At 28.6% G+C, this 13527-nt stretch overlaps 2 protein-coding genes across 2 annotated transcripts; one reads left to right on the top strand and one right to left on the bottom strand.

Annotated features, from left to right (window-relative positions):
- Positions 1-1371: 1371 nt before the first annotated feature.
- On the top strand, positions 1372-4116 carry LOC126857027 (tetra-peptide repeat homeobox protein 1-like). The gene is made up of 3 exons (XM_050606104.1): positions 1372-1516; positions 2091-2363; positions 3345-4116. The coding sequence occupies exons 1-3, from the start codon at positions 1505-1507 to the stop codon at positions 3630-3632; spliced, it is 573 nt and encodes a 190-aa protein (XP_050462061.1). The 5' UTR covers positions 1372-1504; the 3' UTR covers positions 3633-4116.
- Positions 4117-4958: 842 nt separating this feature from the next.
- LOC126857026 (MAGE-like protein 2) lies at positions 4959-7907 on the bottom strand. Its single transcript, XM_050606103.1, has 4 exons — positions 7801-7907; positions 6890-7072; positions 6382-6513; positions 4959-6009 (listed from the first exon to the last, which is right to left on the bottom strand). Exons 1-4 carry the CDS (start codon positions 7819-7821, stop codon positions 5719-5721), a joined length of 627 nt encoding a protein of 208 aa, XP_050462060.1. The 5' UTR covers positions 7822-7907; the 3' UTR covers positions 4959-5718.
- Positions 7908-13527: the final 5620 nt, after the last annotated feature.

Below are 13527 nucleotides of genomic sequence, written 5' to 3' on the forward strand. Positions count from 1 at the left end.
ATTTGAGTAATTTTTCATCAAAATTTATGGGATCTGATCAAACGCGTATCTTACACCTGTCGTCTTTTTTCGTGGACTTCAAAAAGAAAATGAGACATGGTCTCGTTACGTGATAATAAACGACGCAATGATTTATAAGTGCGAAGAATCCAGGCGTAATTTTGCGTGATGCACGAAATATTGTTATGTCATTTATGCCAAGTAATTAAGTAATAAGTATTAAGAAACTCACACAATCTTTTAGCTTCAATACACTCATTAATAGTTAAACATTGATAGTTTTTGAACAAATAATTTTTATATATATTTTTTGTGTGTATATTTGTAAATAAAATTTATTATTAAATTACTAAGAGTGCTAGTAAGAAAAATAAATTTTAATCAAATTTTACTTTATTAACAATAAAATAATAAAACTTGTAAATTGTGAGAGGTATAGAAATTATTAAAGCAAAAAGTTTTTAGATATTTTAATACAAAATAAATAAAAAAGATATTTAAAAAATTAAAAAATATATTATCATGTTATTTGTGTATATTTTTTTTAAACTTTTTTTATACGTATAAAAAACCGATTTAATTCACACGACTTACAACATAATTTCACTTGTAAGCTTTATTGCCGATGATTGGGCAAACGAACTAAACTCATTATTTATTTTATATTCGCAGAGATTCAATTATAAGGTCGAGTAAACACGAAATTGCACAACCTCATATGATTGAGAGAACATTCGATGTATACGATCGCAATCGTGAAACAAAGATCCACAAAGATTGATTGGCATTTGGCTTCATGTTGCGATGTATAAAAGCTATTTTACGCCTTTCACATTCAAAAGCAAAGCAAAATATTTATTATTTTGAAAACTATATATAAAATATTATATATATATATTTATATTAATATCTATGTTTATATTTATATTTCTTGTATATATAATAACAATTTTGTAATTTAAGTTTATTAATTAATGATAAAGATTTTTCTATGATTCGTGACTATAATTGCGATTTGATACATAAAATTAAAAAAGATTTCTTTACTTTAGATTTCAACATAGAAAGAAAAAGAGAAATATGGATCTACTAATGAAGATATCAATCTATAATATTTTGTAACTTTAATGCATAAAATTGCAACAAAATATGTTATATTCTTCTTTATTCCACAGAGGACTTTCATAAGAAAAATTTCCCATACATTGTATAAAGGAGACTTAACGAATTTCGACGCGTGCGAGGTGGTGTATTTGCGTAAGACTTGCTTGCGAGCGGCGAGAAGAGTCGCGCGGGCGCGAGTTTTTCGGCAATCCCCTACTCGCGGGACCCGGTTTCGGTTTCTTTTCACCTACTCGCGTTTCGGCGGCAGGCCCGGTTGCCCACCACCTCGCTCTCTTCTTGCCGTCTTGCCTTGAAGGTACATCGTATAAAAGCACGGGAATCTTCATCGTAGTCATCAGTCGTAAACACGACGAATCGTGTCCGAAACTCGTGCAGCATCATGAACTCCAAGGTATAATCGGAAACGAGAGTTCTTTTGCAAAAATTGCTTTTACGGAAAATATCATTTGAGAATTTAAAGAGAGATTTAGAATATTTCAAACGGAATAAATGCAAAATTGACAGTGCGCGAGGGTGAAACGTGTGCTTGAAAAGAAAAAATTGATACGTCGCGAAAAGTAGATATTTTTACGTATATAATTTAGGAAACTTTAACTTAAACATAAATTAAATTGATTAATAGTAATAAAAAATATTTATAATAAATATTTTACTTTGTTTAATTAATTTATATATTATTTTTTTTATTTAATATATACTTTTAAATAATATTGAAAAGTTTGTTCCTTTTTTATGTCATAAGTTAAATTATATAAAAATAATGAAATTAATTAAAAGTTTGATAATTTTTTATTTTTTATTATTTTAATTAAATTATTGTAAACAAACAATAATACATATATTATTAAACAATTTTTTGTAAAATTAAATTATAAAGAGAAAAATATAGCATATAAATATGCGACTAATAATATAAAATAATATCTTTAAAGACTGAAAAACGCTTAATATTTTGACTTTTACAGTTAGTGATTCTCTGCGTCCTGGTGGCGCTCGTCTTCGCCGAAGAAACGAAGAAGGCGGAACCCACGAAGAAGGATAAACGAGGCCTGTATGGAGCCCTGGGCTACGGTTACGGTCTCGATGGACTCAGCTACGGTGGGCTCAACTCGTACTCGTCACTTCCGCTCAGCTTGAGCGCCAGCATCCCGTCCACCATCCTGACGAAGGAGGTCGCCGTACCTGTGCCCCAACCGGTCGCTGTACCCGTCGAGAAGCACGTTCCAGTGCCTGTTAAGGTACCAATTCTCGTTAGAGTATTCGCGTTGTTAGATTACAAGTGTAAAGCGTATAAAAACTCGTCGGCGACATGCACTTGAGACGGCTCCACTTCTTGTTTTGAAAAAAAAGGTAACATTTCTGAGAGTTGATTTATTGGAAAGCATTAGAGGAAAGCGAAGCAATTAACAAATGACTCGTTGGAGAACCATGATTTCGTTGCATCAATTTTTCAATAAAAAAAGTCGGCTATTAAAGAGAAAATTATGAACCCTTGAATTAAATAATGGCTTTCTCGCAATTAAAAATGCATAAATTTAATCTTTCAAATTTTATGTTATACAAATACGTTGCTTTTAATTCATATATGTCTATTTTCTTTAATATTATTGCATCAAAAAACGCATGTTGTGTAACTTTGTCAAGTACTACTATTTTTATGAATTTTTATCATAAAAACTAAAGGAAAAATTATTTTTTAATAAAAGTGCATACGGTTGGTTTCTAAAGTGACACATATAGAATCTGCATAAACTCTGTGATAATTCAGAGAGACTTTCGAAACATATGTATATCTATAACAGCTAAACAAAGTTAGCAGTCGCGTAAAGAGAAATATTTGATAACAAGTAGAGCGTGATCAACGGAGCGAGGTCTTCGTTGGATGATGTGTCGTGTTGTTATCTAGTAATTGTCGCCTTGATCTAGATATCACTCATGATATCTCCAAACAAAGTTGAATCTTTAACTGCATTTAATGAAAAATTCATAAATAATTTATTTTTCTAATAAAACGAGAATGAATGAGTAACAAAAAACATTTAAACCACTAATTGCGTTAAATCGAGAGAAATTAATTTCTAACATTTATTTAATAAGCTGATAAATAATGAGTCCCTGTAATAAGTTAAGTCTTATCTTATTTCTTTATTTATTTTATTTAATATCAGAATTTTTCTAATGATCAATAATGAAAAATATCGTCGTCCCTCTGTGTCTAGGTGCCCTACGCAGTACCTGTTGACCGACCATACCCTGTCCATGTGCCCAAACCATACCCAGTCGAGGTCACCAAGCACGTCCCCGTCCCGGTAGATCGCCCCGTGCCCGTTCCCTATAGCGTTCCCGTGAAGGTGCCGGTACCTGCTCCGTACGCCGTCAAGGTGCCGCAGCCATACGCCGTTCCCGTCGTCAAACACGTGCCAGTCCCGGTCGCTACGCAGCCACTTCTCTACGCGAAACTGAACACTGGTCTGGGATACTACGGTGGTTATTCTTCCTCCTGGTAAAACGGCGATCTTTTCGTGAAGCTTCCCCCGAGCGACGCTCTTCGTCCATGTCGTTTAAAGGCCCGAAAAGTTGCGGATTCTTCAGTAAACTGTGAAGTTCAATAACGTCTTCCTCGATGGAAAAGTATCTTCAAAGAGAGAGATAAGGATATATTAATGTACGTTAATGCATATCTTTCTTCGTCGAGAAAAACGACACGGCACAGTGCAGCTAAAAAGTGAATACATACCTCTCATTTCGAAAATTAACAGACCATTTCGCGGATTTTATGGGATTCTTTTGGGCATTTTTTGTGATAAGTAAAGAGATGGCCGAGTGTGTTACAGAGAGAAAGAGAGAAGAGCGTCCTCCGATTTCCAACAGAAAAACGGAAAGACATTTTCGCGAGCGAACGCGATCGAGTGGGATTTCAATCATCAGTGCGACTATATACTTAGGTATACGTTTCTATCTGTAATTTCATTATGCTGGAATAAATTTTTTCCTACAATAACATCGTATATTCTTATTTCCTCTTGTTATTTCTTAATATCAATATTAATAACAATATCTGTTTTCAGTTGGAAGTTGTGGAAAATATTTGTTCTTTTATACGCTAATGTAAAGAAATATTTAAAGAAGAGAAAAGATTATTTATTATTACATATTTTTATATATGTCAGTTTATTTATAACATATTTTCAATATAAGAATAATATAAAATAAATATATATAATCTACTTATATATTTTATTGAATAACGGCAGTAACTTTATATAAGACAGTCGTCTGTCAAAGGATCAATGCGATGATTAATTGATTCGTTTGACGGACAAATTAGAGAATAATTTTTGGACGGCAAATTTCTCGCGGATTACGAGAACACGAAACGAGATCGAAATCCGTGTGCACGAAAGGGAAATTTTTAAGGTCGCATTATGAGAGGCGGTGTTATATGAACGCGATGGTGAAATGTCCATTAAATGGAGAACGGGGACACATTAAACACGCGATTAATGGAATTTACATGCAGAGCGCATACTGCGCACGAAACGTACACTGTATACACGTGAGTAAATCGTGAGCAATCCCGTTAGGTAAGTTCAAGTCTCACAATGCTCTTTTACTTCCATCTGCTCGATAAAAAGTGTTGCAATTGGATATTTATAGCCATATATAGGATACTTTGCAAGTAACAATAGATATAAAAATGAAATAAGAACAAAGAACATGAAATACGACATCATTAATATATATAAATGTTTTATTAACAAATAAAATACTACATCATTAACAATTTTATATAATAACAAATATCTAAAACATTATATAGCAAAAACAAAAACTTAACATTTTTCAAAAAAAAAATCTATTTAAAATAATCTATGTACAAGAATATATAATCTCAATTCAATTCTTAATAATCAATGGTCAAAGGTGTTTCAATTCTGTAAATAGTAACTTTGATAAAAATAATAGCATAAAAGAAAAAAATCATTATTATATTTTTCTCTTTGCTATCATTCTTTTTTTCTCTTCATCTAAAATCAATTAAAAATGTTACAATTCAAAGAGTTAAAAATTTGAGAATATTTTTGTCATTAGTCAATAAATTGCACCTAAATATAATTATTATAATGTGACATTTGCCAATTATGCATATGTATTCCCCTGAAGATAAATCTAAAAATTAAAAATTTTTATAATTAATATTATAATCGGAATTTTGATTAGTATTTCATATATAAATTTGTATACTTTAAAAAATGAAATTAATTCCTTATCAAATTTTTTATCGATTTTCTATTCTCTTTTAAATAATGCTTATTAAAATGACACACACACTATTAGAAAATGCTACATTATCGGATCATTCATTTTGAAAATGAAATAAATTAATTTTTCAAAAGAAATCACATCATCATTTGCTCGTATTTTTTGTTCTACTTAAAACTCTTTTAACATATCTGTTTTAAATCACTTTCAAAGTGATCAGCTCGCGCTATCATATCCAATGATTGATTTCTTGATGTATGTACTTTTCCTTTCAGCCTTTCAACAGAAACCCACACCGCCATAATCGGCCAACCTGTCGCATTTCGAAAGTTAATGATCCGCCGAGTAGTCGGACGGGGAAGATTGAAAATGGGCTTGATTGCCGTTTTGCTGATCGTCCGTTCCATGATCTTGAACGTTGACTGAATAAGAGCTATAGTTGACCGTCTCATGACCAGCATGATCGTTTCCAATACCAGTAATGCCACCTTCGCTATGACTTGATTGTGGGATCGTGATTACCTTCGGTACCGAGATGAAGACTGGCTTACTCAAAGGAACCGGATGGGGCACCGGCACCGGATGTGGTATAGGCACCGGTTTAGATATCAGGAACGGCACCTAAATTGAGAATTAAATTAATTATTTTTATTTATAAATCTAAAACAAATCCTTTTTTTCTCAGCAATTAAAAGAGCATATATAAAATGCAAACATTATTGTTTATTCAAATTGCAATATCAGAAAGTAGTTATAATTATAATCATTGATTTTTTTTTTGTCTTTTGTTATATGTAAAAAGTCACAATTTTCACAGCATTAATGTAATGAAATAGAAAATTATACAATATTAAAAATATAAGTTCTGCAGGGTTTTATATATTTCGAGGACTTTTTCATATTTCGCAATTTTAATAAAATAAAAATACAAAGAGACCTGACATGTTTTTAAAAATAAAATTATTGACAGATATTTTTATTAATAATTTATACCTGTTGATGCACCTCCACCGGGAATGGCTTCTGCACCGGTATCGGCACATGTTGTGGTACTTTCACTATCTGTGGTACTGGGATCGCCACAGGTTGTTTTACAGGCACTGGAAATGGGATATGATGAGGCACCTAAAGAACGAAGAAAAATATTACAATCGATCCATATATGCGAGAGGTAAATGCATTTATACATTGAAATTAATAAATGAAACATAGAATATATATATATATATATATATCGCGATATTTTTTTTCTTTTAATATTAAAATAGAATTAATTAACATATATATATATATGTACTTTTATTATTATTTGGCACGAATTATTTTAATGCCACAATATGTAAAAATAAATAAAATTTTTCTAAGCATCCGCATTTAAGTAAGAGAGACTAAAGTTCTAGGCTTTAAATATTTATATTCATGTTTGCTTTTCTTTTTCTTACTTTAAAGCAGTGATAGTAAGACTGATTTCGAGTTTTCATTTTCTTGAAGAACTGCTTACCTTAACGGGATACGGCACGGGGACCTTGATAGCTACTGTCTTGGTGACCTTGATCACCTTGGTCGGCACTTCGTGCAGATGCACCGACTGTGAGATGAGTTTGGACTCATCTGGCCCAAGACCATGGCCTTCGTAAAACGAAGGCCTAGCCGTGACCGCCGTCGTCGCCAGTACGAATAAAAACTGCAAAGATGTAACGTCGTGATAAGAGCGTAACGAACTTGATAAAATAACCAGCAATTTTACACATATGTGTGAAATCACAGTAATTAATAAAAAGGATTTAAGCGATCAAGATTTAAATAAATCTTAAACTTTAATTAAAATTTGAGTTAAATTAACAATTATCAATTTTTTTATATAATTTGAATAATAAATAATAGCAGCTAATAATATAATATATAAATAAAAAAATAGTAATTCCTATGCTTTTTAAAAAAAATTATTATATATTTTTATGTTATTTGAATAAATATATAATAAAAGAGTATAAAAAAAGAGAAAGAGAAAAAAATTAATAGTTAGAATAATTAAATTTAGAAACAAAATTTTCTAAATGATTGCTTTAATCATTTGTGTTTAGATCCCAAAAAATTTTTTCTTAGAATTCTCTAATTTAGAAACTAAATTAGAGATATAAATTTTTAAGATAAATGTCAGTTGATGTTTCATAATTGTTTACGTTCCTATATTTTAACACCGTTATAAATCCAAGCGATCTCCAATAAAAAGTTCTTGAAGTAAGTTCGTTTAGTATCGTTCGTTCTGTAATTTCAAGTTTCGAGAGACCTTGATAACACTATCGAGCACGTTTGTCACAAAGTCGCTGATTACTTCCCGAAATCGTGGCGTTGCAGTCTTGAAATTTTTCCGATAATCTTGAAATTTCCAACTGCGGTAGAGAAACTTACAGCTTGTAATGCCATTGTCATCTCGTGGTTCTGAATGTTTCAAAATTGCTCGAGTTGCACTGACTATTATAGGTGTATACGGTGGCTTATATACGAGGACCTTCACCGTGAGTTGGTTCACCACGAAGAAAGCACTCACTCGTTCTCTTCTCAACCGGCCGATCTCTTTCGCCCTCGATCTCGTCTCTAGTCTCTATCTTCTTTGCTTTTTGCGAGAGAACTTTGTTGAGTCTTTTTGTACGGCTAAACGGGTTCAACGGCTCAAGAAGCCTGACAGGTATAATAAAAAGAAAAAACATTGGTAAAAAGATTCGATATATGTATCTTTCTCTCTTTCCAATGCAAGCTGAAAATTGACTAGAGACATATATCTTATATATTATCATATATTGATATATATCTTTATATGTCTTTGAGATTGATAAACACGTAATCACGAAGAAAAGCACATTTTGGTAAAAAGTCGATGATACATATTTATCTTATAAAAACAGATAAAGTAAAGATTCTTATATTCCTGATTTACAAATAATGTTTTGTTTATATTATGTATTATAAGCACAATATATTATAAATTAAATATAAATGTAAATTAAAATTAAATAAATTCTTATTATAATATTAGAAAATGTAATTTAGAATTAATATATATTACCTATATATTTTATATAATTATCTCTTTTAATATATATTGATTTATAAATTAAAATATGTTATTATTATAAAAGCATAGCAATTTACAGCTTATTATTAAATTATTTACAAATAATAAATGATCAGTGGAGTTCCTTATTAGATAAATCCAGAATATAGAAAGGTAAGGAAACACTAGCACAGGAAGTAGTAATTTTAATACATAATGTTTCAATTTCCGTAAATGATATACGGAAAACATACAATCAAAAAACAAGATATGTGCGAACGAGAGTGAAAGGGCTATCATCGAAAGGCGGCGATAGGCGGCAATTTATAAAGTAAGAGGGCCTGCAATTTGCTTAATCCTTTTGTTCTAGTTCAACATTCACTAGGTGCGTAAGAATGCATTTGTTCCGCAAGAAAATGCACAAGTTCATTATCAACCAATCGTGACGACAATATTCACATCCTCTTTTATAACGATAGATAATCTTGAAAAGACGAGCTATTTTAAAATAGAGTTTTCGGTAATTTTTTAATATAAAACTTGCTTTCTCAATTTATTTAATTTGTATATTTCCAATCTTCCTTACAAAATTTTCTTCTAATTTTATTAATTTTATTATATAATTTTAGCTTCTTTTTTTTTTCTTCTCCCTCTCTTTTCGCAATGCATGCTTTGAAAGAAAAAAAAAATAAAACTTTTTTATGTTATACATAAAGAGCTATCTAGAAAAATATGTTTCCAAAAAATATGAATTAAAAAAAATAAATTTCTTAATTTATTTATTATATTCGTTGACTCTTCCAATGTAAATTTTGATATTATATATTTAATATATTTTGGTATCTTTTATATTTAGAGTTATAAAATTTAAGCGCATTTTATATAAATATATAATTCGTTAATTTATACTATATAATTATCTCGCGGGTGTGTGTCAAGTAGTAAATAATTAGGTTAATGCATCTATAATTATTAAAGTTATTAACATGTAATAATTTTGATGGTAATTTAATTTATTGATTATTGATTATTATTACATACTTTTATTTATTTCTGGCAAAAGTGGTACTAATCGTAAGAATTGGTTTAGTTTTATATTGAACAATTGCATGTATTTGCTTATTTTATATCTTTTGGTAAATATAAAAAAATATGCGCACTTTCTAAATCACAGATTTACGGACATTTATTTATATGATAGATTATATTACCGGAATTCAATTGAGACAATAGCAAAGAAAAACCGAAACCACAAAATAATTTAAATACACAAAAACCTATATCCGCGAAACGAATAAAATCAAAACAGATAATAAATACAATTTAAGATAGATCCAATTGAACTAATTTATTTAACTCTAATAATTTACTGCTCTTATTATAAATATAAAGTTTACATTTATATTAGTTTAAGTATTATTATTATTATATTATATAATTACAAAGAAATATTTCTTTAAATCGATCTTTAGTTGTAAAAAATATCAATCATTCAATTGTTTTACGTAAGCGATTTTAAATCCAAATGTATGTATATATATATACAAAGTATATGCAAAGCTAATTGCAGCAATTAAAAACACAGATATTAATTAAGCTATTATTATTAACTATCTTGACGGATGTATTTACCGACTTTCATTAATTAAAAGTGAGAGGAGAAAGACAGTGCAGATAATTTTACTTTTGCTTTTGTGCCAAACCAGTTTTTGTTCTTTATATTCTGTTAAACTTTATATAGTTATTGCTTTAATGCCATTGTATTATAATTTAGTTGTTAATATAATCCTTTAGTTGTTAATATAATCCTTATTATTAATTTTATAATTTGGCAAAAAAAATTTGTATAACAAAGAAGAAAAAGTTTAATTTTTTAAAATTTAAAATTTTTTTTTACATATTTTGTCAATAAATTTATTGCTATTAATTAAACAATTACTTAATTTAATTTGTTTTTTAAATCAATTATAATCATCTGTTAAATTTTTATCTGATAATCACAATTATTTATCAAAAATTTTAAAATTATATTTTAAAAGGTTATTATATTACTCTGTATTATTTAATTTTGTAAGAATTATTAAATTAAAAAAATCATCATCAATTTATTTAATTTAATTTAAAAAATATTAATTGTTAAATTTAGAGTCTAAAGTTGCAGGCGGATGCGGAAGTGAACGTGCAATAAAGCACCACTTCCTACCTTCACTTAGCTTATAGTTCAAGCAGAACAATGGCCCATTTTTACATAAGTTGCTTTTTCAGCAAAGCGGGAGAAAGGCACAAAAGTGCAAAATGTACAAATCGAAACCATCGCTGCCTTGATTGACTTAGAGGCTTGCTTGAGGCTAATACAAAGATCCAGAGAGCGATTGTTCATAGCTGAACAATAATAAATAATTAACGATAAGAAAAATTACTGAAATTTATAACAAAATTTAAAAATGCCAAAAAAAAATAAAAAATGTTTATTAATAATAAAAAATATATTTTTCTCTTTTCTCTATATTTAAAAAATAAAATATTATTATGTATGTTATTATGTTTAACAATTTCCAGTTTTATATACAAAAAATACAACTTGCGAAGAGTTAATAGCACTTATCAAAGTGCTATCTAACTAGCCTGCTTATCAAATAATATATTTCTTGTTTGCAAACTTGAATTGCATGTATCATAAATTACACATTGAAATATTGGCAGCATATAATTCTAAAATAAAATTAATTTTTATATTGATTCTCCTAATAGCACGCAATATTGGTGCAGTAGTGTATCGCAAGAAATGTATATACAGGCGGGATTAATCAAACGTTTACGATGTTATCTACATAGATGGCACCATCTTTACAATGATAGATATAGAATATATTTAATAATAATAAATTAATGCAATAGAATATATAAATAAAAAAATGTGTTAATCTTGTGTTAAAGAATTAATTATGTCATTATGTTGTCTGTAGTTTTGTAGAATTTGTAAAAGTAGCTGTTGCAAGTTAGTTTGTATTAATAAATAAGATTAACGAACAGATGTGCAAGTCACAAGCATAATTTTTAAAATTTTTATTAAATAAATATATAAAAATTGGAATATATACAGAGCTCATACAAGTGTATACATTTATATAAAAGTTTTCGTGAAAAGATGACTGATTAGTAAAAGAGATATTATTCATTTGGATTACTATTAAATTATTAATTAATTATGTAATACATAGACAACTAAAATAATTTTGTATCGTTTATTTTTGATTCTCTAGTATAATTAATCGCTTTCTCACCGAAGCACAAATGCAGGATGAAAAATGCTCAGAATGTCTCAAAGTCTCGTCGACGGAGTTTCGCGAGTATTATATCATATCCGAATCAATGCATCATTGCACAAAGACGTCAACGTCAATGTGCATAGACAAAAACTCTAAATAATGTGAAAGTCCGCGCGTGCGAATCTCTTGTTTCGTTCACAAAGAGTTGACGACAAATTTTTCTCCACACTCTTATATCGTGTTTTATGTCGCCTTTTAAAAAATATAATCGCCTTTATATCGTCCTTACGATAAGTCTCGTGAACCCGCTAAGTGCCTACCTTGCACAACCCAGTTTTTTTTTCTTTCGCGGCCTCATTATGCATTATGTTGATCTGATCCGTGCGGGTTGATTGCGATTTCTCGATTTACATATCTCTCTCGATACTTTCACATGTATGTGTGATATTTCGAACCAATGTAACGTATTATGTAACAGTTTACATTGAAATGCATTATACTATTTTATGAATAATCAGAGAATATTATAATTATTTATCTCTCGATATACAGAAACAAATCGTAAGCAAAAATAGTGCTCTGTTTGGAAATATTTTGTAAATTTCTTTATTTTATTAGACTATTAAATTGTTTAAATATGTTTAATTTTACTCATTAATACAAAACTTTCTAATTAATATAATTGTTAACTTATAATATAATTATTTATTTTAAATATTATTTGGTGTATTTTTATGATGTATTAAAATATATAAATTAAACAACTTGTTTTTTTAAAACACATCTTAAATCTACATTTGAAAAATAAAGAGATAAAGAAATAAAGGCATATAAAACAATAAAAATAAAATAAAATAAAAACGTAAAATAAAAATATTTAAAAAAAGTATAAATCCCTTTTTTGTAAGTTTATATACATTTTGTTTCTTAAGAATATGAAATGAGATATGTATTTTAGAAAGATATAAATCTAAAACGAATTAGATAAATTCTTCAATTGTGCAACTTCTTCCGAAGAGAGTTTAGTCAGTTAGACTTACTATAATTTTTTCATCTTTTTCTTTTTTAATGAACGAGTTTGACAGGATGCGGTCAAAATATAACGAGTTTCGGCCAAAACAAGTCGATCGTTGTCACCAAGGTTGTGATATTCAATTTTGTTGGTTCGACCGTAAAAGATGTGATTTGGCTGACCGATTCTATAGGAAACACATCTGTCTTCTCTGGCTATGTGTAAGAAGGCCGTCGCGTAGAATTAATTTGCGCGTTATGTAAGTATGCCAAATTTTAATTTACAGCTGTCTCATTTTTTTACATTATCTTATGTGTAAATTATATATTTTATATAAACAATATTTTATATAAATATCTTTATTTTTTGAGAAAAAAAAAATATATATATATATATATATATATATATATATATATATATATATATATATCTTGATCGCAACTGGAAATTTTTAAATTATGTCAATGAGTTTTTTTAAAAATAAGGTTGAAAAAAATTCAAATTATTGGCATGGAATTTTTATAAAATATTTTATAAAAGATAAAATGTTACAAGAAATATAACATAACTTCTTCTAATAAAGAAAAGTGCATAACATATATTTATTTCTTCTTTATATATTTTATTCTCTTTTTAATAGTCATAATATTATATTGCTTTTCTTTTTTCTTCCTAATTTTTTACACATATTCTTCATTAAAAAATACATTAAAGAATGTCATTAAACAGTCTTGTTTTTTATCACAATGTTTTTTTATTAGTTATTAATACAAGCAATTGTACACACCATGCTCAATAATGTA

This window comes from Cataglyphis hispanica, chromosome 20 (genome assembly GCF_021464435.1).
Source record: "Cataglyphis hispanica isolate Lineage 1 chromosome 20, ULB_Chis1_1.0, whole genome shotgun sequence".
NCBI lineage: Eukaryota > Metazoa > Arthropoda > Insecta > Hymenoptera > Formicidae > Cataglyphis > Cataglyphis hispanica.

What these genes read in the sequence shown, in the direction of transcription:
- LOC126857027 (XM_050606104.1), top strand. An exon ending in ACGTTCCAGTGCCTGTTAAG is followed by an intron (nt 2,364 to 3,344) that starts GTACCAATTCTC and finishes CTCTGTGTCTAG; the next exon opens with GTGCCCTACGCAGTACCTGT.
- LOC126857026 (XM_050606103.1), bottom strand. Translation starts at nt 7,821, where the DNA reads ATGACAATGGCATTACAAGCT. An exon ending in TGACAATGGCATTACAAGCT is followed by an intron (nt 7,073 to 7,800) that starts GTAAGTTTCTCT and finishes ACATCTTTGCAG; the next exon opens with TTTTTATTCGTACTGGCGAC. An exon ending in CGGTGGAGGTGCATCAACAG is followed by an intron (nt 6,010 to 6,381) that starts GTATAAATTATT and finishes TTCTCAATTTAG; the next exon opens with GTGCCGTTCCTGATATCTAA.